The following is a 27,256-nucleotide window of genomic DNA, read 5'->3' on the forward strand; positions in this document are numbered from 1 at the left end:
CATCATTTGTAAGAAGGTACTTAAAGGATGAAAGGATACTGGCAAAACTGGGAGATGGTCCCAAACATAGAAGCTCCTATTTGCAAACTAATGCACCTGACAAGCAATAGCCAGTGAAAACAATGCAATAGTAACGAGCACAAACAGAGCTTGAAATACTCATATGAGGTGATCCAAAAGTAAGCAATCCATGTGACAAAGCAGTGCTGAGGGCACTGTATACAAGAAGTAGTGTCACCGGTACCAGACAAGACATTACTGCCCCTTGAATTGTATGTGTAGTTCTGGAGACCCCATCTTCTTCAGAATACAGACAACACAGAAATTATACAAAAGAGAACAAAAAATGTTGCATTATTTTTATGAGAAGCTACTTAAATGCCAACAGAGATTAACATGTACAGTCATGTAGAAATTGGGCAGGTGTGTTTGTGGTGTGGGGAAGTAAATATTTACGTAAGTCATGAAAATCTATACAGACCAAGTGGAAACACTTTTTAAAAATACTGATACATGAGAAGAAAACAAGAAAATGGAAAATACAAGATGGCACCCTCAGGAAGATATATAAGGATTTTTTTGTTTTTTAATAATACCTAAGGTTGATTAGAGCAGCCTTCACAGAGGTGGTAACATTGCAAACTGACAGATTTCAACAATCTGTAGGTTAGATGTAATGTAATTCATACACTGGATGGAAAAAGAAAACCTGTTAGTTAAGTATGATTAGAAACAGGTCTACTTCACAAACCCAAAACACCATTTACCCTACTTTCATATAACCAAGACGACAAAGCAGACAACTTAGAAGACCAACTGCCCGAAACAATAGCTTTCAGCTCCAGGTAAGTAACCGCCTGGCCAACCTGAAAAACAAATTAAAGCCAAAGCAAAGCAAATCCACCCATGTGGGAGGCTTCACCTCTCACCTCCTCAACTAAGTATACCAACTCCAAGATCGCACTACCACAGGAGTAAGGGGCAAAGTTCACCATGGTGGCCAAGCGTCTTCGCCCCTACACCTCCCTAACTAAGTATACCAACTCTGAGATTGCACTATCAGGGGGTAAGGGGCAAAGTTTATCACGGTGGCCAAACGGTTCCTTACCTGGAGTGAAATGTTGGTGTTCTGGGACATCGGTATTATGGATTTTTGGCTTTGTCGTCTCAGTATTTTAAAAGTCAGGTAAGTGGGATTTCAGTCTACTGAAGTAGGCCCTCAGAAATTTATCTAGAGCACAGGGAAATGGGATGATAGCAGGACAATATTGTTCGTTTGCTGAAAAAAACAAGCTGAGTTTATTTTAGTTTATGTTTGTTTACATGGATAGCTAGTCTAGTCTTTGGTCTCTTTTCATCCACAATCAATGTATTAGTTAATTTGTACAGAAATTATCACTGGGATAAAATATATTAAATATATACATTGGACTTGTACATAGAGTGAAGTAATCTGATAGGAAGATAGTTGACCGCATACAGATATTACAGTGATCAGCTCTATACATATATTGCAAAAAAGGGGAAAAAAATGGTGACCCCCTGTGTGGCAACGGCGGCTTCAGATCCCTACAGAAAAGAGCACTATCTGTCCTGTTTTTCATTGCATACATCAGAAAAATCAGTTTCAGAAGTTGGAAATGAAAGTATGTTATTCTACAATGCTGAGAATCCTCTTGAAATTCGATCATTAATTTTGCCATGCTGTATGTATGACAAGCTACTAAATGTGAGGCTCTCCAGGAACTACTACAGCTAGGCATCTTCCTGAAACATGGCCAAAAATGCACAGATCTGGCTAAGCGTACATTCATCTCCCTTGGCAGACACATAAAAAGGAAAAGATGCAAAAGATCATGAAAAAGAGGCACCAGAGCAGGAATTACAGCCAGACTGAAAGCGAATCCACACAGGCCTGCACTTCCTTCCTTACTGCTGGCTAATGTACGTTTTCTAGAGAGTAAGATGGATTACTTAAGGCTGGAACTCTCTACACATACTAAGGTAAGAAACAGTTGTTTATTTGTGCTCACTGAAACTTGGCTTAACTCCAACATAAATGACAGCACAGTAAATGTAGAGGGAATGACATTATTTTGTGCTGACAGAAATCATTCACTCTGTGGCAAATCTTGTGGAGGGGGTGTATGTATATATGTGAACAACAACTGGTGAATTAACTGTGAGGTGGTTGTCTCACACTGCTCAGACAACACTGAACTTTTTTCTCCAAAATAAATACAGGCCCTATTACTTGCCTAGTGAGTTTAATGGAGTGTGCATAACAGCTGTTTACATTCCACCCAATGCAAACACCAATGCAGCTCTTGCCACTCTATACCAGTCCGTAAGTGAACTCCAGAACAGGGGCACAGTGTTTGCCCATGTAATTGCAGGTGACTTTAACCAAGCCAACCTGAAATTGGTACTATCCCACTGCCATCAGCATATGAACTTTCCGACCATAGGGAAGAATATACTAGATAAGGTTTTCACCAACATAAAACTGGCCTATAAAGCAGCACCTTATCCACACCTGGACAAATCAGATCATCTTGCTATCATGTTGTTTCCTGCACACAAACCGCTGCCAAAATCAGGAAAACCATCAAGGAAGCAAATAAGGTTATGGCCTGAGGGTGTGGTCACAGCACTGCAACTGCAAGACTGCTTCGAGAGTACAGACTGGTCGATGTTCAGGGAGGCAGCCACAACGAATCACCAAATAGACCTGGAAGAATATACAGAATCTTTTATGGCTTACATCTCAAATTTTGTGGATGATGTAACAACTAACAAAGACATTATGTGCAAACCAAAAACCATGGCTGTTCAGTGAAGTGTACAAACTTATAAAGGTATGTAATGCAGCATTCAGATCTAAAGACAAGTATTCCCTAAGGGTGGCCAGAGGAAACCTAAACAAAGGCATAAAAAAGACAAAGAGAACCTATGGAAGAAAAATTCAGGATCACTGACCAAAGGGACTCTAGACGTCTGTGGAAAGGCATACTAGCCATAACTGACTAAAAACCTGCATCCACCTAGTGTGATGACAGTACAGAATTCTTAAATGAGCTAAACAACTTCTTCAGCAGGTTCGACGCAGACAACAAAACTGTGGCAAACAAACTATCTGTTGGTCAGGATGAGGAAGTGCTATGCCTCAACACAGCTGTTGTACTGAAAACGTTGAGATGAGTTAACCCAAGAAAGCAGCTGGTCCAGATAACATTGTGGGCTGGATTCTCAGGGCCTGTGCTGCACAGATGGCATTTGTACTCACAGACATTTTTAATACATCACTGCGATTATCCATTGTACCAAGATGCTTTCAGAACATGACTATCATTCTTTACCCAAGAAACCACAACCAACAAGTCTAAATGATTATTTCCCAGTTGCTCTAATATTGACTGTAATGAAGTGCTTCGTGCAGGTGATGAAGGACCACATCTCAGCAAGCATACCGGCAACACTGGATATATTGCAGTCTGCCTACAGGTCAAACCGCTGCATAGCAGATGCCATCTTTTTTGCACGTCAAGAACCTTGACTCACTTGGAAAATAAGGACCATTATGTCAGGATGTTATTCATTGACTTCATTTCCACCTTTAATACTGTCATATCACCAGAACCCAGTGATGAAACTAATCCATCTGGGCATCAACACCCCCTTGTGCAACTGGATACTAGACTTTCTCAGACAGATCCCAAAAGGTATGTGTGGGAAATAATAGCTCTAAAAGCATAACTCTGAAAATGGGTGCACCGCAGGGCTGTGTCCTGAGTCCTCTACTATTCACCTTGCTTACACATGACTGTGTCACCAGATATGAATGCAACAGAATTATCAAGTTCGCAGATGACTCCACAGTCATAGGTCTTGTCAGGAATGGCATGGAAACAGCATCTAGGAGTGAAGTGGAACATCTGCTTGGCTGGTATGACAGCAACAATCTGGCACTGAATGTCAGCAAGGCCAAGGAACTGATTGTGGACTTTAGGATATCTGAGGGAGCACATCAACCTCTGGAAATCAAGGGAGTAGCAGTAGAAAGAGTCAAGAGCACTAAGTTCCTGGGTCCACACATATCAGAGGACCTGTTTTGGTCAGTACACACCAGCCACACTGTCAAAAAAGTGCAGCAATGTTTGCACTTCCTACAGAAACTAAGGAAAGCAAATCTGTCACAGTCCATCCTCCAAGCCTTCTATAGGGGAACCATTGAAAGCATACTGGCAAACAACATCATTCTATGGTACGGGAACTGTAATGTCTCAGATTGCAAGGCTCTCTAGAGAGTAGTAAAAGCAGTGGAAAGAATCATTGGCTCTCCACTGGCATCCTTGGATGACTTACATGAATCTTGATGTATTGGAAGAGCTAGAAAGATAATAAATTACTATACTCACCCTGCTTGTGGTATGTTCTCCCACCTTTCCTTGGGTAAATGTTACTGCAACATGCACTGTAAGACTTCCAGGCTCAATAGAAGCTTTTTCCCCTTTTTCCACCACATTGCTGAACTCTAACAACAGGCATGCCAGAAGCCATTCTGCTCTTTCAACCAATTAACTGAATATTCTCTTGACTAATCCAGTAAATGACATTCTCTCATGTCCATTTATTCCAAGATCACTACTACTAGTAGCATACTTTAGTGCAATATCCAAATCTTCATCTGTCCTGAAGCTTGAATGTGCAATACTCTATACAATATTTTTGCTTCACAGGTACCTGACCTGTCAATTTGAAAATTCAAGTTTGTGCAGTATCTACTTGTGCAATACCATAATGGCACATTTTATACATGTAATATCTGTAAGTATCTGTCCTAGTATTACTAAATAGTAACTGTATTTATGTGTGTTTCTTACACTGGGAACAAAGCAACGTAATTTCATTTAGCTGCACTATGTGCCTATGTGCAGATCTAAATGACAATAAAGTTTACTTTGACTTTGACAATATGCATATTTCAGGTCTATATTTTATATTTATTCATTATATATGTGATATCTCTGAGTATTTTTTATGTATCAGAAATGTAACATTATACTTTAAATAACACATATTACTGTATAGTAAATGATTTTATATATATATATATATATATATATATATATATATATATATATATATATATATATATATGGCTCAGCTTAGGAAGCTCAAACTTTCAAAACTTTGAAAGTTTTCTTCAAGATCATAACATCGAAGTTTTGAAAGTTCTGAACTTCAATAAAAAAAAAAATAAAAACATTTTTTACGTTTATGGAGGGGCAAGTCCCCTTGCACCCCCACACCCCCTGCTAATTAAATATACCAATTACAAGTTCAGACTACAGTGAAGAGAATGGCAAATGTCTGCTTCTGTGCTGTACAGCGATCTCAATTTAAACCATTCAAAGTTTCAAAACTTTGATGTTATGTTCTCGACCATATGAAGTTCGAAGTTTTGAAACTTCGAGCTTTCAAAGTAGACCCATATATATACATATTACTAAGTTGGATAAGGATAACAAAATATTGTGCTTAAGTTTAGTTTGGGAGATACTGTTTGTGTCACTATGTCATACTTTATGTGGCTTATTATAACCATATGACTATGTTAGTAAGACTTGTATAAATCTCATAAAATTACCCTTTATATTATACTGAGTACCTATAATGAGGTTATCTTGCAATGTAGTTCTAGTTAATGGGTATGAAGTCCATGATAATTTTTGAGTTATTGTTGGCTAATTTCAGTGGTTTCTATATGTCTAAATACTGCTAGCTTCCTTATCCAAATCCTGCAATTCTCCTCCAGTTGTAGTCAAAACCCTTTAAGATATTGTTACAGATGACACGTTTGTCAGGTGCCATCTCAGTTGCCATTGTCGTTACAATATTTATTTCGAGAAACATGCCACATACCTTTCTCAGCTCAGTATTTCAGTATGGATCTAACCTTGATTGCAAAGATAAGCCCCTTCTTTGTGTGTATGATGTAGTATCAACACTTGTGGACTGAGAAATTCTCCAAACTTACTCATGCACGCTACAAAGTGGCAATGCACCAAAGAGCCTGTTATTGCAGTAGGGAAATGATCAGTGTTTTTCTTTGTTTTGCAACTACTGAACTGTTCATGCAACTCTTTTCTGTTATATAAAGATCCTGGGAAAACTTTACTGCTAAATTTTAAAAGGAGCCTTGACACTGTACTCCAGTATAGTGCTTGGGCATTTGTCTCTGCTGCTGCAGGCCTGAGATTATCGTACAACTTGGGCTCTGAAGGAATAACCGAGGGTGAGGACAGGTGATCAACCAGTTAATACTAAGTTTCTTTCTTGGGGAGGGGGGTATTTTCAGTAGCCAGGTATCCCCTAGTACATACTGGAGGTCACTTGTAGCATCACCAGATCCAACACTGACACTGCCTCTATTTATATAAAGGGGTTCTATTTAAACATAGATAAATACTTAGACCTGGTCATCTGGACTAGAACCAAATATAAAAGGGAAGTTTAAAAGCAAGTCACCCTAGTGGCCCACCAGCTTAATAAACTCTATAACAAGATTCATAGATTCATATACTGTTACTAGATGAATGACCCAAGGGCCGCTCTAAGCCTAAACCTGAAAGAAAAATAATGTCTTGCATCCAACTAGGGCAATGAGGGCCAGGCATTTATAAGCTACCTCTGTCCATAAAAGACATGGGTGACAGGCCCAATGTAAATTTTCAATTCCACATCCACTTATCTAGGTTGTGCTTAAACTGAGTAATAGATGAACTCAGCTTCACATGTATTTGAAGCCTGTTTCATAGCAGTGACAGCTCTGGGACACAAATCTGTCTCTCTGGCATGTTCTGTTTATGTAACAGTCAAAATTCAGATCTCTAGACCTTGTATTTCTGGTACTCTTTGACTTAAGAATCTGTAGGACATTCATAAGTGTGGGGGTTGCAGATGCTTTGTAAGCCAGGCATAGATCACCCCTCAGTAGTCTATAGGAGACTGAGTAGAGGGAAAGGGCTTTAAGGCACTCTGCATAAGGTAAGTTTGTTAATGCCTTGTATTCTTTTTATAAGGAAACTTTGAGGTCGCTCTAAATGCTGCATATGCCTGATCAAGTACATACCAAAGGGAGGACTGTACTCTCTGATTGGTCTGATAAGGGTGAAGTACAATGGGATAATGACTTCTTTGGACATATACATGCCATGCCCTTACTTATAACTTGCATAACATAAAAGGATTTTTTCACCACTGTGGCCACATGATGGTCAAAGGTAAGGCTACTGTCTATGTATGTACCCAGATCCCTGACCACTGGGTCAACTCTTTAGGAGTATATTATCAACATGGTAATTAGTTGTGATGGCAGATTTCCCAAATGGTACAATTAAGCATTTCTTAGCATTGAGTTTAAGACCATGGCTTTGGCACCATTTATTAGTCAGAGATAGACCTTCTTGAAGAATGCTAGTGTCTGCAGGGGAGTTGATGATAACTCCCAGCTTGCAATCATCTGCAAACTTAGTCAGCCATAAACCTTCAGCATTTGTTCCATTTCAGAGAAATAGATGCCAAAAAAGAGTAGGCCCAGTACCGACCCTTGGGGGACTCCGCAAATGAAAGGCCTCTTGGTGGAGGTGACTTCACCTTTTTTGACCTCCTGGGTCCTATCAGCGAGCCAGTTGGCTATCCAGTGGGTGTTAAAATGAATAATCCTTGAGTGGGCTAGTGTATCAAAGGCCTTGGTCAGGTCTTACCTTCATCCAGTGCTTTGGTGACCCTCTCAAAAAAGTCCACCAGATTTAATAGGCATAAAGCCGAACCATGATGGGTCCAGCATTTGCAGGTTACCTATGTCCTCATTTATCATGTCCATGATGCTTATTTTCATGGCCTTACACATGAGGCTGGTAAGACTTATGGGCCTGCATTTACCTGGATCGGTGGTTGGACCTCCTTTGTGTAGGAGAATGACTGTAGCAATCTTCCATTTCTTGGGCACAAAACCTGACTGAAGGCTCCAGTTGAAAAGTGATTCAAGTGGAGCAGAGAGGGCATGTTCCAAGATATTTATTAAACATCCCGGGAAGTTATCAGGGCTCACTGATACAGTGTTTTTGGCCTTGGAAAGTGCATTAAGATTTGTTCTCTAGTAAAGGTTAGGGGAATTGTGTTATATGATATTTCATTTGGACTATCGGGGAGGGGAGTGGGGGAGAAATTTGAGTTGAACCTGTCAGCCAAAAGGTTGGCAATAGCCTCCAGTTCAGTGTGAGTGATGCCATTTGCAATAAGCTCAGCCCATTGTTGTGTATTTTAATGAGGTTACTGACATAGCTGTAGAAATTTTTGTTTTTGCCATTTGCCTGAGAAACTAATTTTTCTTCAAATTTAGCCTTTGAAGTATTAATTAACCCTCTTAGCTGCCTGTTTAGATTGATCAGGGGGCTTTTAGTATGTATAGCTTTGTTCTTTTTATGCTTAAACAAGTTTTTTTTTCTTTTGTTGCATAATTGATTGGTAGTGTGATTCCACCAGGGTGGCTTGTCTTCTGAGGTTTATCTTGTTCTTAATACAAGTAGGCACAGCACGCTCTATACAGCTGTCAATATGGCTGTACACAGATTTTGTAAATAGCTAACTGTATCCTATGGTATTTACTGTGTTTGGGGGTGCTTGGAATTTAGCCAAGGTGTTGCTTAGAAGAGAGTGGTTAGCCTAGGAATAGTTCCTAAAGGTTTTTGGTTTTGCTGGATCCCCAGATTTAATTTTTATTTCAAGTAATACTTGCCTTATGATCAGATATTACATTATGTGAGGAACCTTGGCCACCCATGTTCATGAGTACAAGGTCAAGGATGTTTGTACCCCTGGTAGGATAATGGACCAACTGTTATGTTAAAAATAAGTGGGTTTTCAGTGCAACATGAGGCAATTGCTACAGTGTCTCAGAATACCCATCTCAACCAGATTGGCCAAAGAGAGAGTCAGAAAGTGCATATCCATGGCCACTGATCTGCTAGGGAGGAGTGAGGAAAACTTAAATATTGAACAAGTCAAGAGCAAAACAAAATTTATTAAATCACACAGCAGATCTAAAATTCCACATATTAAAGTTTGCATCAAGAATATCACTAAGGAATTAAAAATCATGAACTTAAATTGGCTTATAAAGCCAAGGATAATTAAGTCTTTATTTAGCTATGATAGGAAACTAAGAAATGATACCCAATAGTGCTCTGAACTTATGGCAAATGGTGTCTCCCACTAAGACTCATTAGACTCAGCAAACATACCAGCAGACAAATTTAGTGCAAGCCTAACCTCTGAAATAACTATCTTAATTCCACCATTTCCTAAATCACTAACTTCTCCTACTATCCTAAAGAACATATGCTGATGATGCTCTCTAAAAACTAAAAACAAAATGACTTCCATGGGGCTTGATAATTTACCTGGATGCCTAATAAATAGTATCAACCATGTCCCTGTGTAGCCCCTTTTTAAATGGAGCTTAGCTACTAGATTTGTACCAATGCATGGCAAACTGGAGTGGTGATGTACCTACACAAGAACAGCCCTACCAATATCCCAAGAAACTATATTGCAATCAGCTTGACTAGTTTGATTCACAAAGCCATGTTACCAAAAACCTTATCAAGCTAGACCTGCTTCAGTTTGGTTTTGTCAAAGAGATCCTGCATACTCAATTTCATTTACTTCTTTGGAAAGACCTCAAAAGCTGTAGACAGTAGATCCAAAGAAGGTAAAGTGAACAGCTAAATGACTGAAAGGCAGAACCCTTTTGTTAAGGTGGCAGGTGCTTCCTCAGTAAGGATGAAGTTAAATAGTGGTGTGCCCAAAGGCTCGGTAGTGGGACCCCTCTTTTTGGCATCTACATCTCTAATATCTACACTAGGAATCAGGACTTTTGGTTAACTAAGTTTACAGAGGATTCCAAACCAGGCATTGTTGTCAAATCTCCTTCTTATACTAGCACCAGTGAGGGGCATGCACGTTGGGAAGGATAACAAGTACACACACAGTAAAGTACAATTTCCTTTAAGATTACACAGAGATCACAATCAGTCTGAGGCTGGTTTCTCCCTTTCTCTCCAGATCCCCAATAACACTCCCCACTGGCACAGCTGTAGAGTGGAGTCCTTAGCCAGGGTTTCAAACCAAGTCCTCCCAGCACTCAATCTGTCCAACCAGTGCTTCATGCCCCTGCCCAAATAGCAGACACACTTTGAGATATGATTTATATACAAACACACAGACACTCCTGGGGAAGGCTGACACAAGTTCACTAGGTATGCCCCTTCTGCCCAGGCTATAAGTAGTAATCCACTGCCACCAGAACCCCTACTTATCAGCTACTTAAGGCTCTTCCCAAAGGATGACCAATTTTGCTGTGCAATAATACTGTTATCCAATTAATAAGTGTGACCAGAACTTTTAAGGCTATTGGAGTGGCTTGGACAGTATCACTAAACACATGTAAGTACTCTAGAGCTTAAATTACTTTTACACAAAACAGCCACAGTTGAAAGGTTTAAAAATATTTAATAATAAATAATAAAAACACAAGACAAATCTCTTCAATTCAACACAGTGCTAGTCAAGAGTTCAGACACAGGAACTTTAAAACAATACTGTAGGACTGTCTGATATAAATATAGAAAACAACTAGTTTAATCTTACTATTGGCTATCTAGTTCTATGAGAAATATTAAAGTCTAAGATCCTACATACAGAGCAAGCAAGTGCTGGTGAGTGGATGTTCTGAAGACAAATGCAAAATTCTATCTCTTTGTCTCTGAGAATGTCTTTAAATTGATAATGCATCACTGCGGACTCATTTTAGATTACATCATTCTTGACACTTCTCTGGTTCCCAGGCTACCAGAAACTCAAAATTTACATTTCTTAGTAAACTTGCACCTGGTCAGGAACCACACGAATAAAAGACATTATACATGTAAAACCTTGCAATTAACTCTGGTCTCAAAACAATAGAAATAATTCCTTCATCCAGACATCCTGTCTCTGAACTTTGAGATCAAACAGTCATAAAATGCTTTACTTTATCAGCTTTCTTCCAGCATGGTGCACTGTGGTTACATTTTTTAAGTTCAGAACATATAACACAGTTTTTCTTACATTAAGTTTTCTTACATTTGTAAAACAGCCTGTGGATTATAATAATATAATCCTGTGGATTATATTAATATTTGCAATGACACTGAATTATCTACAAAATTCTATCTAGCTGGGCTGGCAGACTTTAATTTTTTCACCCCCCCCCCCGGAGAACTCTAACTAGTTTTTTTAAGTGACCCTTGAGAAACGTTGCTTGAGGGGGTTGGGTCTATCTGAGTATACCTTACCCCATTCCCTGTCTTGAGAGGCCATCTGCATTGGCATTGCTAATCCCACTGGGGTGCTGACATATCATATGCTTGCAACCCTAGGCTCCATCTTAGCAACTTGGCATTTTGCTGGCTGGCTCAGTATAACCATGTTAGGGGGTTGTGATCTGTAATTACAGTGAATTTTCTTCAATACAGATAAGGCTGAAGTTTCTGCAGTGCCCACACTATGGCTAGACATTCTTTTTCTACAGCTGTATAGTATTCCTCTCTGAGTTGGAGCCTACGACTGAGATAAACCACTGGGTGTTCTTCTCCCTCTGAAGAAATCTGTCTAAGTACAGCCTCCACCCCATGGTTCAAAGAATGCAACTGCACAACAAATTCTTTGCTGTAATCTGGACTGGCTAACACAGGGGGTCCTCCCAAAGCTTCTTTAAGCATCTGGAATGCCTCCTCACATGCTGTGGTCCACACTACCTTATCTGGTCTATTTTTCCTTGTCAGGTCTGTGATGGGAGCAGCTATGGTACTATAACTGGGGACAAACTTTCTGTAGAACCTTGCTGCCCCTAAGAATGCCCTTGCCTGCTTTTTGGTAACAAACTCAGCCCATACCTGAATGGCTTCCACTTTGTCAAGTTCTGGCCTGATCATAACCACTCCCCACTATATGTCCCAGGTAGGAGACCTCTGCCATACCCACCTGACATTTACTGGGCTTAATGGTCAACCCTGCCCTTTGTAGTTTGCCCAGCACATCCCTGACATGTTGAAGGTGCTCTTGCCAGGAATGGCTGTAGATGGTAATATCATCTAGGTAAGCAAGGGTAAACCCTCCTGCTCCTGCTGGGATATGATCTACCAGCCTCTGGAAAGTTGCTGGGGCATTTTTCATCCCAAAGGGCATCTTTGTGAACTCATGCAAGCCAAAAGGAGTCATAAAGGCTGACCTCTCTCTAGCACTGGGAGTCAAGGCCACCTGCCAGCAATCCTTGGTAAGAGCAATGGTGGTCAGATACTTAGCCCCACCCAGCTGCTCTAGGTCTTCATCTGTCCTAGGCATAGGGTAAACATCTGACTCTGTGTGACTACTTAATTTCCTGTAGTCCACACAGAACCTGGTGCTGCCATCCTTCTTTGGCACCAGCACCACTGGGGAGGCCCAGGGACTGTTGGATTCTTGAATTACCCCTAGTTCTAACATCTCCTGTAGCGCCTCCCTCAGTGTCTGTTTAACTCTGTCAGGTGCCCTATAAGGGGCCTGCCTAATAAGCCTTTGGGGTCCTGTATCCACTTGGTGCTGCCCCTTCCACTGACGTGTCAGTCTGAGCCTCACTGAGGAGATCAGTCACCATATCTCCCCTCAGACTCCTCCTGCAATCCAGTGCAAATACCCAGCACAAGGGCCTCCCTATCATGGTAAGTTTCATCATGTTAACATGGTACAATTTGTTCCCCTGCCGGTTGCCTAGCAGTTCTACCATGTAGTTAATATCACTTACCTTTTTTACCACCTTGTAGGGTCCCTCCCAAGCTGCTTTCAGCTTGTTGTGTCTGACAGGAATGAGAACCATTAACTGCTGCCCTACAGCATAATCTCTAGCTCAAGCATTCCTGTCATACCAGACTTTTTTTCTGTTGTTGAACTTCTTCCAGGTTCTCTTGGGCCAAGCCCAGGAGTTCCCTGAGCCTTGTCCTCAGATTTAGGACATATGCCACAACAGACTCCTTGTGTGATTCACACTCACCTTCCCACTCATCACAAATTAAATCCAGAGGTCCTCTCACCCTATGCCCATACAGCAACTCAAAGGGTGAAAACCCCGTGGATTCCTGGGGAACCTCTCTGTAAGCAAACAACAGATGGGGCAAATATCTGTCCCACTCCCTCTTAAACTGGTCTGCAAATGCCCACCGCATGGACTTGATTGTAGAGTTTAACCTCTCAACAAGACCATTAGTCTGGGAATGGTAGGGGTGGTCTTTAGGTGCTTCATCCCACAGTATTTCCACTGACAAGCCAGCAGATCTGACATGAAACTGGCACCTCTATCAGCCAGTATTTCTTTTGGGAAACCTACCCTGCTGAAAACCTCTAACAAAGCATTTGCCACCTTTTCTGCCTCAATGGAGGATAAAGCCACTGCCTCAGGGTATCTTGTAGCAGACTCTACTACCACTAGGATATACTTTTTTCCTGAGGAACTTGGGGTACTCAGAGGCCTTGCAATATCCATAGCTACCCTCTGAAATGGCTTCTCAATCACAGGCAAAGGCATCAAAGGAGCTCTCACCTTGTCTACTGCCTTGCCTACCTTTTGGCACTGCCCACAATCCTGCAGTACCCTGTTACATCTCTAGAAATTCCAGGCCAATAGAAGTTCTGCATAATACATCTATTTGTATGTTTTATGCCCATATGACCTGCAAAGGGAATATCATGGGCTATGGCTAGATGCGCCAGAGGATAGGCTCTAGGCACTACCTACTACTGTATCCTCTCACCTTCTAGCCCTCCCTCAGGGGTCCACTCTCTATACAGTAACCCTTTGTCCCAGTATACAGAATCCCCCTTCCCTTGAGAATCAGGTGCCTCACTAGCTACCTGTCTCAGGCCTTGCAATGTAGGGTCTGAGAGCTGAGCCTGTCTCAACTCTCTCTTTGTAACCCTGCCCAGCTTCCCTTCCACAGGAAGTCTGGTATCCTCTGACAGCGGTGCCTCACTGTCAGCCTGGGTAATACTACTCACCTCTGTCCTTGCAGTCACTCTGTACAAGAGAATATCAGCATCCACAAGCAGCTGTGGCTCATCTTCATTTTCACTGCTACAGGGTAGCTCCCTCCCTGAAGTAACCACCTCACCAGTCCTGGCTGCAAGTGTACGGTCTGACTGGGTCTCCTCCAGGCTACCAGGCCCATATGCTTGTCTCCAAGCCTGACTGCGTGTAACTGCATGAACACATGGTACTACATTATTAAAATCATTCCCTAATAGGACATCTGCAGTAATACCCTCAAACACACCTACTTGCTGGCTTCCTTTTCCACCCTCCCAGTCAAGGTGAACCCTAGCCAAAGGTTTTTGGAATGGGGTCCCTCATAAAGCTCTGACTGGTGTAGACTGCCCAGGCAAGTAATGCTCCTCTGTAACCATTGCAGGCTTCACAATGGTTATGTCAGAGGCTCTGTCTGTCTTAGCAATGGTCTCTTTGCCATTCACTACAATAGGATATAACCTCTTGGGGTAGTTTGGTACCCTTGTTGTCGTCTCAAGAAACCCTACTATTGGCATTTGGCCCTTCCCACTTGCTGGCTCCCTCATCTTTTGTTCCCCACCTTGCCTCCGTGGATATCTGTATGCCACATGGCCCCACTGGTTGCATTTAAAACATTTAACCCTAGGTCCTGAGCATGTACCTGGACTAGTGGCTTCCCCTGCTGCTGGCAGATTCTGTTGGGGTGGTCTAGGCTGCCCACCATGGGTTCCTTTAGACCCATGAGCAGCACTGGGTGTCCCTTTCCTGTGCAGTGATGCTCTGCTTGCTAAGTATAGGTCTCTCTTCTTCCCCAACTCATCTGAAGTAGCCCATTGTCTATCAGCTAACCAGATCCTTATGTCCTCAGGCAAAGTGCTAAGGGCTTGTTCCCTCACTAAAAGATCTTCCAGCTCTTTAAGAGTGGTTACCTGACATCCACTCACCCACCAATGAAAATAAGTGCTAAATTCAGCAACATATTCACACATACTTTCATCTGCCTTGCATCTATGCTCACAAAACTGTTTCCTATAAGTTTCAGGTGTTAGCTTAAAAAATTCTAACAAATAATTCTTAACAGCAGTATAATTTAAGAAATTATTGTCTGACAGTTTGGAAAGTACATTTACAGCTTTACCATGGAGTAAGGGGGTCAGAAACTGTACCCATAGCTTTTGGTCAGCATCATACTCTTTGCATACCCTCTCAAACATATGAATGAAACTATCAAAAGTATTCCCCTCTGTAAACTGTGGAAGAAATGTACTGACCTTTTGTGCTTCTGGGGTCTAGTTACTCCATTCTCCATTACCTCCATGATTCTGGCGAAGAGTCAGCATCTCCTTTTCATGCTGCCTCTGTCTCTCCTTCTCCACAGCTTCCATTTCCAAATGCTTGGCCTCCAACTGAAGTTTCTTTAGCTCCAGATGGATTTTTATGTCCTTTGCAGAAAGGTTGAGCTGTCCATTCTTTAAGTGCTGTACATCACCACAGCCAGTCTGATCATCCTCTTGATTGCTGTTTTCTGATGCAACTGTAACTAAAGCTGCAATCATGTCTGCCTTAGTCAGGTTTCCATACATCAGTCCCTTAGCATGGCACATCTCAGCCAACTGGCTCCTTGTTAGCTTGCCATACTCCTCTGCTGACATGCTTGCCTGCTCTCCCTGACTAACTAAATTAACAAATGAAATAAAACAGTTTGTGATCTGAACTCTGAATATTCACTGCATGGCTGTTTCAGAGTACCAAAACACCTTCAGTGATCACTGTACACAAGCTACAGGAATTTACTATCCACACCACCACAAGACAATTAGTATGTGGTATGGCTAACTCACCACAATCAAACAATTAATATTTGATGTGGATATCCCACCACTGCCAAGCAATTAATATGTGATGCCCATGCACTGGCCCAGTAATCAAGGAGCCTCAATCCTCACCACTAACACCAGTGATGAGCGTGCACATTGGGAGGATAACAAGTACACACACAGTAAAGTATTATTTCCCTTAAGAGCACACAGAGATCACACACAGTCTGGGGCTGGTTTCTCCCTTTCTATTCAGATCCCCAGTAAGACTCCCGACTGGAACAGCTATAGAGTGGAGTCCTTAGCCAGGGTTCCAAGCCTAGTCCTCCCAGCACTCCCTCTGCCCAAGTAGCTGACACACACACACACACACACACACACACACACACACACACACACACACACACTTTGAGATATGATTTATATACAAACACACAGACACTCCTGGGGAAGGCTGGCACAGGTTCACTAGGTATGCCCCTTCTGCCCAGGCTATAAGGTAGTAATCCACTGCCACCAGAACCCCTACTTATCAGCTACTATAAGGTTCTTCCTAAAGGGTGACCAATTTGCTGTACAATAATACTGTTACCCAATTAGTAAGTGTGACGAGAACTTTTAAGGCTATTGGAGTGGCTTGGACAGCATCACTAAATACATGTAAGTACTCTAGAGCATAAATTATCTCTACACAAAACAGCCACAGTTGAAAGGTTTAAAACATTTAGTAATAAATAATTGGCCTTATTGCACATACTCTATGCTGCCTCTTAGTTCTAAATTCTTTCCAGCATTTAAAGGTACAGGATCCAAAACCCCACTCACAAGACAAACAACCAACTCTCACATCACTGAGTCAATGAGTGATGAATGAAGAGATACAGGGAAAGAAATGCATATTATATATGTATTTTACAATTGTTGACTGGGATAGTCCAACTGGATTCATGTCCATTTACAGCAGAGGCCAGGGGAGAAAAGCTCCAAGGTAAGCAGATACAATAAAAATAATGAAAACCTATTACAAATATGGTATTGACAAAGAATACATAAGCAAACATGAATAGACAGGTTCAACAGGTTAGAGTTACTCCCTGGTGACAATCAGGGGAGGGGTAAATTCAACAGTAATCTGATTAATAGATTTTTCACATTCTTGATGAGAGTTAGCCTGGCTTGTTGCAGTGGCAAAGCCATTTTAGTGCTATATGTTGTTTGAGTCTAGTTTTAAATTGGCCTAGGGAGGAGAGCAAAGTAATATCAGCTGGAAGTGAGTTCCAGGCTCTGCCTGTAGAGTTTGCAAAGAGGGAATCACCAGCTGCATTGTTAATTTTGATTGTCACATTGATTACTTCAGTATGTTCTCAAACAATGATTTATGTTTGCATTTATTTAGAATTAGCTTCCCCACCATCCATTTAGTCTTGCTAAAAGAAATATGTCCAAAATGTGGTGCATTCTTCAATCACAGCTCCAATTACATGCAACTTCTTTATTTTAAAGCATTCTTTATGAACTTCACTGTTAACTTGTTTACTCAATTATTTGTGAAGCTGTATTTCTAAGAAAATCCGGGAGGTGAATAACAGCTATGAAAAGATGTTGCTAAGTAGTATGTGATATATTTTTTCATCCTTTCTCTTTCTTTGACATACAACTAATCTAGTAAACAAAATTAGAAGAGCGCTAATGCCACAGTTATAAACATGGCCTCACGTTTACCAACAACTAAAACATGTTTCTTAAAATTTGGACAAGAAATGAAGGTTGAACTCACTGCTGAAACTGACATACTGCACCAAATTTTAATGTATAATTTATTTCCCATAAACTATGCATCCCTGTGTTTTTCTGGTCTAGCCCCCAAAACTTTAATAATGCCATAGCAGAGCCAGGTCTTAGTAAGAGCCAATTACAGAGTCATTTTTCTTTGATCAGTGCTACTGCTAAAGCTTTGCTGAGATTCATATATCCCAGACCCCCCCCCCCCCCCCCAAGTGAGGACTTTCGCTTTGGGAAATGAGCCTGAATGTGTCCATAAAGACTTAAAAATGAAAAAGTCATGGACATTCAGAAGCAATATAACTGAAACACTTGATGTCCTTAAGGGGTCATTTGCATATATCCCTGTGGGCCTCTATTACAAGAGGTTTAAAGTATCACGCAATGAAAACTCTAGCTTGGCTAAGATTTTCTTGTAGTTTTTACTAAGTGGTTTGTCTGTGTGGCATTTTTACTCTTTGATTTAGAAATTCTTTATAATATCAAACAGACTCATAAAGTAATATGCTCATAAATGTATGATTTTGTGGAAAGTGAAATGTAATATATAGTTAGAATGAAAACAAAAAATGTTACTAGAGTTATGTGATGCAATGTTATTCTTGTTTATAGAATAGTTTCAGAGAAGGCCCATAACTGTCTTTGATAATATCCACGAAGCAAGCACCATCTCAGGCAGCCAGGAGCCTGTTTTTCAATCTCATCCAAAAGATGGCACTTCAGGAATATTACACTTGTTAATACCACAAAAGCAATGTCAGTACTAGTACACAAATACACGTATCTCTCTCTTGGGATTTTCATGTAAGTATGCCATATACAACTCTTAAAACGATGGCTAAAAGCCATCAACCAGATTTCTGAAAGGTGCTGGCTATGGTGTACTATGTACCCTTCTGGTAAGGTTCTGACAGCTCTCCAGCAGCCTGATGAAGGGGGAAAACATGCTGTATGAGGAATGTAAAACTGTGAGCTAAGGCATTCAAATTAATATTCAAGGGTAATGTAGGAGAGGAAAACCAAACTACTTACTAAAACCTAAACAAATAGCCCTTCAGGTCCTTTCTTTAGAGGTATGCAGGAAGCAATTTCTGAGGTAGCAGTTCATTTAAAATGTGTACCTATATAAAACCTATTTGATTTTCAAGCAAATTGCAATTCCACTTCATGTTGTGTAGAGTGCACGATTACTCTATACTCTTGGAATGCACTGCCTCATAACCTGTCCCTATTTACTGGCATCAATAAATTAGTTTCAGGAGAAGATTACTTGACATTGTGCTAGTTAAATGTAAGTAGTAGTTGAAAATACAGAGTTACAGAGGCATGGATCACAGACAGCACTGAAAGCCTGAGATAGGTCATTTCTATGTAGCTTGTAAAAATCAAAAACATATTTTAATCTATCTTTCAATGATACTCAAATTCTATTTTAGTGAAATGCATTTGTACTCACTCATTGGATTAGGTGCTCTGGCAGATGATAGTAGAAAACTCCATTATGCTGTAAGACTAAGGTGACCAATGGTCCCAGTTTTTCCAGGACAGTCCCAGGTTGGAAGTCTCTGTCCCGGAATCCCAAACATTGTTTTTGGGACACAGAAATGTCCCAGTTTAGACAGCTCAGTCTGAATGGTGACTTGGCTTCCCAGGGTGCCCATTCCCCCTGCTTTCTCATCCTAAGCAGCTCTGGTGACTTTGCGATTTTTAAGGGATGCCATTGGGTATGGGGTAAGGTCAGATGCCTTCACCCTGGTAGAAGCCTTCCAGGCTCTGCTGCCATCAGTCAGTTACTCCCTCCCTCAAGGACTTCCATCATAGGGGGTTCTGCTTGACCCCACTCACCCAGGCAGGAGCTCTCCAGGCCCTACACCCATCTGCCTGGCACTCCCATACTGACTTTTGTCAGGGCCAAACCCTACAGTCCTCCACTTTGACCTGGCCAAGAGACCTTCCCCAGCCGTGGCCCCCCCCGTCAGGGGACTCTGCCACCTGCATGTCTCCTGCAGCCTGCCAAATCATGCTGGATCACTCAGTCCCTTTGACCATCTCAGGGGAGCTTCCCTCCAATCCTGCCTGCTCCTCTGGAACTCCCCTCGGCCACTGAGGGACAGATCCGCTCTAATGAAGGCTTCAGAGTCCCCCTGCTTTCCCATCCAGAGCAGCTCTGGGGACTTTGAGATTTTTCAAGGATGCTGTCGGTTATGGGGAGAAGTTGGATTCCTTCTCCCCAGCAGGAGCTCTCCAGGTCCCTCTGCCATCCACCCTGGCACTTCCTCAAGGACTTCCATCATGGAGAGCTCTGCCTAACCCCACTCAGCCAGGCAGGAGCTCTCCACACCCCACCACTGTCCACCAGTTACTCCCATAATAACTTCCATCATGAGGTGACTGTGCCTGACCCCATTCACCCAGGCAGGAGCTCTCCAGGCCCCACTGCTGTCTGCTATGGCACTCCCTTAAGGACTTCTGTTGTGGGGAGAGCTGCCTGATCCACCCCCAACCCAGGCAGGAGCTCACCCAACCCTGCCACTATCTGCCTCTCTCCCCCTTACAGATGTCCGTCCTAGAGGGGGCACGGTCCATATTCCCTCACCCAATTTTGAACTGTCCTGTACCAGTCACTTTCCACCTCTTTCTCACTTCCAGACTTCCATCAGGACTGACCCCCTCTGGGGTTCCACTTCTACCCAGGAGAGAGAGCTCTTTTCCAGGTTTACATATCTCCTAACTGCTGCCAAATCATGCAGTGTCATGCATGCTCTTGGAGCCTCTCAGGGGATCTTCCCTGCCTCATGGAACTCTGCTGGACCATGAAGCCTCAGACAATCCCTTGTCCAGACTTCCATGACACTGGTTCTCCACTTTGCCTTGCACCTAAGGCTTTCAAGCTCGCAGGGGAGATGGCCCTGGGCCTCCCATCTCTGCACTTTTTGCAGCACACCTCAGTCTCTCACCTCCATGGTGTCAGGTGCCGACAAATGTGCATCGCTTTAAGCCTCCTGGCATGTGGCCTCTTGCCTCCTGGGTGGTGCGATTCACAGAGTGGCATCCCCACAGTGCCTGGTGAAAGACGGGAGACCAACCCACCTGCCCTGGTGTGAGATGACATGGCTGCCCTATCTCCACTCCCATGGGGGCTAGGAGAATAGGATTGCAGACCTGGCTTCCCAGGACGGCACTCAAGTGTCCCAGTTTAGGTCCTGTAACAAAATGGTCACCTTGTATAAGACTGCTGTCAATATTTTTAAAATGGAACTAGGATTGGTAAAGGGCTTCTTGAGATAAAGGATTTAATGTGCAACCCCTCATGCCAAAAAATTACTCTCTTCTAGAAATTCATTATGATCAAGGGGGAGCAGAACAAATGTCCAAAGCATATTTCATTCAATTTACCAGATCTGTTTTGTGTGTTTTTTTGGTTATTTTGTGCCTATCAGAGAAACATTTTTTATCACTATATGCTTGGAATAGATTACATTTAGTCAGTTTTTTCCCCCATCCATTGTTTTTTTGACTGAAGAGGTCAGTGTTTTGCTAAATCTTTGTTCTTATCCATACTGTCTGCAAAACTTGGTTGTTAATTATTGTCTATGGGTGATATAAATGCTATCACAGCATTTATAAATAATAAAGACTTGGTTATTACTAATGCTCCACAATTTTAAATCTGTCAGGTAAAGCTGAAAAAGGATCAAATCTGAAAGTGAGCTAACTACTTGTACATTCAGCAGCATCTCTTGTTATGTCATATGTCACAAAATGAGGTAATCATACTAACAATAAAACTGAGTAAGAATTTGTCCCACGATAATCACTAAGATAACTTGAGACATCTGATTCATTTCATACTTTTCCTGATATTGCAGTCTGTTGCTTTTTAACACAATGTGTTATATACTCCTCTAGATATTCTCTTGTTTACATTTATTTTTATTGGCCTCTCAAAAATACTGGAATACTGCATGGCATTGAAGGCCTTTGCACTGGTTCAGATATGTCATGTGAACTGTTAATCCCTTATCCACAGCAGCAAAATGTGACCAGATTTAGAAAAAGGAACCGTTTGTTATCGATTCTTTAGGACTATCTCCCCTATTTTGTTAGTAATTAAAGATGAAATTATAATTTTCTTCTTCATTTTCATTTAGCTCCCGCCCCCTTTCCCTCACATGACCATTTGTTCCCTGTCATACCTCAACCTTGTAGAACAGGAAATACGGGCAAATCCATAAATAATGGGGGGACAAGGGCCAAAAAATAGAGACAAGGTTTAAAGGTTGTTCTTATAAAGTTAGAAAGTTGATAAAATAACAGGTTTTGCATTAGCATGAATTTTTTGTGGGGTATGAAGTCTGACTCTCAAACGTATGTCATTATTTTCTGACTTTAATCCTCAGTGATTTGCCAGAAAACCACAATTTTACTGAGAAACAGACTAAAATATGAGGCAAAAATCTGGACATTCTGGGAAAATCTGTACAGTTGAGAGGTATCATCTACTGCCCCATTTGTCCTTCTGACCCCTCCATTGGAGGACATTGGGAGAAGGAACTGAGAGTCAGGAGCTCTAGGAATCCTTTGTGAGTTATTCTTTGTGTGCTTCGGACATCTCTGCCATTGACCAGAATGTTCTGTACAATTTTACAATGGACCCAGTGCCAGTGTGCAGCTTCCCTCACTTGTTAATTCAGCCATACCATATGCACACTACATTGGGGTGGGGAGGGCTCACATCCCTCTGAGTCCCTCATGTGATTGTTGCAATACCAAGCCTTCTACTAGGTGGAGCTCTTGTCATGGGACTCCACCAACACTCTCACTTAGGAAGGGCAACCCAGCAGCAGCAGTCACTCCCATTCGTTCCCAACCAGACCCTTCAGTGCTCATTAAATGAACTCGAGTTGAGGCAATGACAGATCCAAAAATATATACTTGTTGAGCTCTCAGAAACATACAATTATTCTTTCCAGAATCATAAAAAAATACGTTCACAGATGATTGCAAGTTGGGAGCCATTATTAACTCCCCAAGTGATGTTGACATCCTACAGAAAGGTCTCACTGAGGCCAACGACTGGTGTCAGAACCATGGTCTTAAGCTCAATGCCAAAAAATGTGTCGTCATCCCCTTTGGGAAAAACCCAGTTCTCATGAACTACCACATCGATGGTAGTCCACTGAACACAGAAGGCATTGTAAGAGATCTGGGAACACAGGTTGACAGCAACCTCTCTTTTGACCACCACACTGCCACTGTGGTCAGAAAGTCCTTCTGTGTGGCACATCTCATTACTAAGGGTTTTGCATCCAGGAAGAAAGAGATCATTGTCTCCCTTTACTCTTCCCTCATTAGGCCAATCATCGAGTACAATGCCCCATTTGGCATGTACCTCACTAGACACCTGCCACAACTGGAGAGGCCACAAAAGTACCTCACAAAGAGGATCCTAGGCCTTAAACATTTGTCCTATATGGACAGACTCAAAAAAACTCCAACTAGTCTCTGTCTCATATCACCTATTTAGAGGTGACCTCTGCTTGACTTACAAAGCCATGTCTGACCCAGCTCTGTTAGAAATGCTATATCTAAAGAAATCCCATCCCTTTGCACCACACGCTCCACCTCAACCTCATTACCACAATCAACACAATGTGCTGGAAGGACGGGTTCATAACCCAGAGACTGCCCATGCTATGGAATAGACTTCCCATACATGTGAAACAGAGCACCTCACTGGCCCTCTTCAAGAGAAATCTTGATGAGTGGATGGGAATAGAAAATTCACCCTGGGGATCACTCCAATGGCTCTACTCGACAGAGGCACTGGAAACTAAGGTCGGGTGGCACAATGCCAGGGTAATCCTCTGGGCTAGGATTGTAAAGGCTCCAGGGCCATTAGCCTAGTACACACCTATGAATCTATGAACCATTATTTCAGATTTCACTTTGATCAGCTCTCATGGATAAAACTATGATAGCTAGTTCCCAAATATCAGGACACTGCCAAGTCTAACTGATTTACTGAATAATATGTCAGGTAGTTATTGAAAGTGACATTTTCAAAGGCAGGATGCTTGCTGACCAAAAGTCTCAAATGTTTAGTGGAGAGTAAGAATTCTGTTTCTTTTCTGATGCACTGAAGTAAAGAGCAATTATATCATAGCTCCCTGTCTCTTCTGGATTCTGTTAAGAAATGTTCCATTTCCTTTAACCTGTGGTTATGCTAATTTGCTAGATTTCCACACAGCTTTCTGTTGACTTTCCTTCAAACATCTTCAAAGCAATATGATGTCCATCTCCTTGAATAGCCACAAAAACTACACACCACACTTGGTATGGAGTCTGATCAAAGCCTTGCGGTGCATAATTATGACTTCTTTAGTTCTGGAGCTCATTCCTTGAAGATGCACATTAACATTATGTTCACTGCTGCCACAACCCATTCACTGCACTTCCTGTAGGTCATTCCATGAACATAAGATTATTTTCCGGCTCAAGTTACTGTCAGTTCCACTTCCCCCAGCTCATACTTCACAGAAGGGCTGTTGTGGCCCAAAGGTAGTTCTTTGCATTTGTCTGTAGGGAACAACTATCATCAATTTGCCCTCTTGGTCAGCCGTTCTAGGTCCTTTCTTTAGACTCTTCACCATTTCTCAATGGTGAAGTTTTCTTTGTGTCATCACCTAAGAGGGTCATTCTGTTCTATATTCCCACAGATTCTTGTGAAATCTTCAATGCAGAGCACTGCTATTGTTCTAGGCCCTACCTTTACTTATACTGCATTCCAGTTCCTAACTGAGACCTATTCCCATCATCTGCAGTTTTTTAGCAGCTGCCCAGGCAGGAACAAGATAAAGATTTTCTTGAAGTCTATACCAATCACAACTTAGATAATTTCCATGTCAAGTTTTCCACTAGCTCAGTCATAAAACCTAAACAGGCTCAATTGAAAACTCATGAGCATGGCTCCAAGTTGATTGTTTCCTTGAGATTGCTGCTGCACAAAATCAAAAAGCTTCTCCTTCAGAATTCCTCTCCTGGTTATCCCTGATACTGCTGAGGATAGAAGACACGTAGCTCCTAGTTTTTTTTCTTGTTACCCCCTTATAAAAGAGCTTTGCTCTTTCCACTGTCCAGTCTTCAGGCACTTCAGCAATGACCAATGATCTGTAGATCACTTTTACGGGATCTACAAGTTTGCTGGCCAAATTAATGGGAAGTAGTCCACCTTATCCTTGTGCATAATTACCCCTATGCGTAGCCATTTCCCATTCTACTTCCTAGGTTTTTGTTTATACATCTGTATTGGTCTACTGCTCTCCCTCCTTTCCCCAATATCTCTTCAAGCATGACAACCTCTATTCCTGACTTTTGTAAAGACTAAGGTGAAATATTTATTCAATACCACTGCTTTTACCATTTTGTAAGTTATCTACCTCCCAACTCAGCACGATCAGGTCTGTCCATCCCTTCTTTCTTTCTTTCTGTAAAGTACCTAAAAAGTCTTTCTTCCCCCACTTGATCACTTGTGCCATTCTTTTGACTTGCGCCTTTGCTACTTTCCTCCTTTGTTTTCAATATGATTACCTCCTTGAACTATGCCCCCTCAAGTCCCAACTTTCTCCTTATGTGCCCTGTCTTTCTGGTGTCACTCTCCTTTGTAGCCATACTTACAGTCTTGTCTTTTTTCTCCTTTTTATGTCTTCCTTAAAACCATTCCATGCCTTGAGAACTATATCCCTAACCAGTTCACATAGCTTGTGCATACATGATGCACTTCAAGTCGCTAAAAAAAATGTTTGATCTTCTCCTCCAGCTCAGCATAATCCATTCTGCAGAAGTCTCACTCCATTATCTTTTTCTAGAGTCTCACCCTTCTGCTCATCTAAAGTTACGGTCACATGATCATTGTTGATTAAAAGCAATGACACCCGGATTTTCTTGAGTCTTTCTGTCTTAGTTAAGACCACATTCAAAATAGTGTCCTTCCTGGTACAGTCTTACACATCAGTTTACTGAACCATCCATGAACCGAGACCTCACAGACTTACTCCAGCTTCCTCTGACTGGCATTTAAGGTCTCTTAGTCTACTCTTTATACAGGGAAGTCCCCATTTTAGCAGTTGTGTCCAGAAAAAAATTGAAAAAATGGCAAATGTCCTGAGATTTTAAAACAAAAATGTTTCTTAAGTTTTCCTCCAATAATTGCATAAAACAACTATTGATCTGAATGATGTTAATATTTTATGAAACAAGAGAAACAACTCAGATTCTACAAGTGTGAACTTCTAGTATGGTAAAAAAATGAAGCCCAGACCTTTGCATTGCCTGTGGGCATGGCATGTCCTGCAATATCTTGTGGATCTATAAAAAATGTCTCATGACATCTGAAAAGGTGCTAAACCTATTTCTATTAAAGTCCTTTTTTTCATCTTGCAGTTTCTCGTCCTCATTCTTTGACACATCTGAAGCTGACAGACTTCTGATTTGCAATCAGTTTCCTCTCAATTTTTTGCCTTCACTACTAGAGAGCTTTCTCTCCATTCTGAACCCTAACACCCCCATCATAAGGTGGTATTCCTCTTCATCTGTGATCTCACAACTGATGCCCTCCCTTGCAAACTCAAACTCACTGCTCATCCCCCACCTCCCTCTTATTCCAAAATACCGGATAACCTTTCTTCTCTATATACCATCCTTTCATGCAAGTGTTCCGTGTTCTGTGATACCAGCAATGCCAAGCTTCCCTCCTGACCATCTTCCTAACCAAACTTCTTACAGTGCATAATAATATTATCCAGCCATGCTCCAAGCCACACTTGTTTGTTCTCCTGTGTTCTCCAACTGTTTTCTCTTAATACCAGAATGTCTGTATCTGTTTTCTACTTCTGTGTTATCCACTCCACTTTCATTTTAGTTTAAACATAGGACTGCAAATAAGTACCTGTCTAGTCTTGCTTATGCTACTGTCCCTTCAGGACTAAGATGGCACCTATACTTGACATATAGCTGGAGTCTTTCCCAGGCCTCCTACATCCACATCCTTCTTCTAGACCCAAGTCCTTCTCCTCACCTACTGCCAAATCCAGCCATTATACTCCATGGCTCTCATTTCTTGGGGTGCTTGTTGCCTGTGTAAGTAGCATTTAAGAGAATGACATCGCCAACCATCTGTGCTAGCATGTCTGCTCCACTGCCATCCGAATATTACAACCTTATCTTTTCTCTAACAGGTCATTAACACCTAGATGTACAACAGCATACTTCCACTCCTGCCCTTGCTAACCAGATTGGTTACTTCTCACATGGCTTCTTAAATATAAGCTTTTCAACTGGATTCACTGTAATCTAGTTTCTCATTTCCCTTGATAACACTGTTAATTACCCTTGGTGACTGCATCAGCTTTCCTCAAAATCCTCTTCTGCATGTCCACATCAATCATCTTGTTGCACTACAGTTTGTCTCTCACGTCATTATTCCTCCTACCTATAATCCCTCCTCATCTAGTTG

At 41.7% G+C, this 27,256-nt stretch overlaps 1 protein-coding gene across 1 annotated transcript in view; it reads left to right on the forward strand.

Moving 5' to 3' along the window:
• The first annotated feature begins 3,764 nt into the window (after positions 1 to 3,764).
• LOC122793695 (gamma-crystallin M2-like) overlaps positions 3,765 to 27,256 on the forward strand; it is a 63,879-nt gene continuing 40,387 nt past the window's right edge. Inside the window, exon 1 of the mRNA XM_044061914.1 lies at positions 3,765 to 4,055. Coding sequence (XP_043917849.1) covers positions 3,765 to 4,055 — 291 coding nt within the window. The remainder of the gene's footprint in view (positions 4,056 to 27,256) is intronic.

Source organism: Protopterus annectens, chromosome 2.part0, assembly GCF_019279795.1.
Source record: "Protopterus annectens isolate FY-2018-M chromosome 2.part0, PAN1.0, whole genome shotgun sequence".
Taxonomy (NCBI): Eukaryota; Metazoa; Chordata; order Ceratodontiformes; family Protopteridae; genus Protopterus; species Protopterus annectens.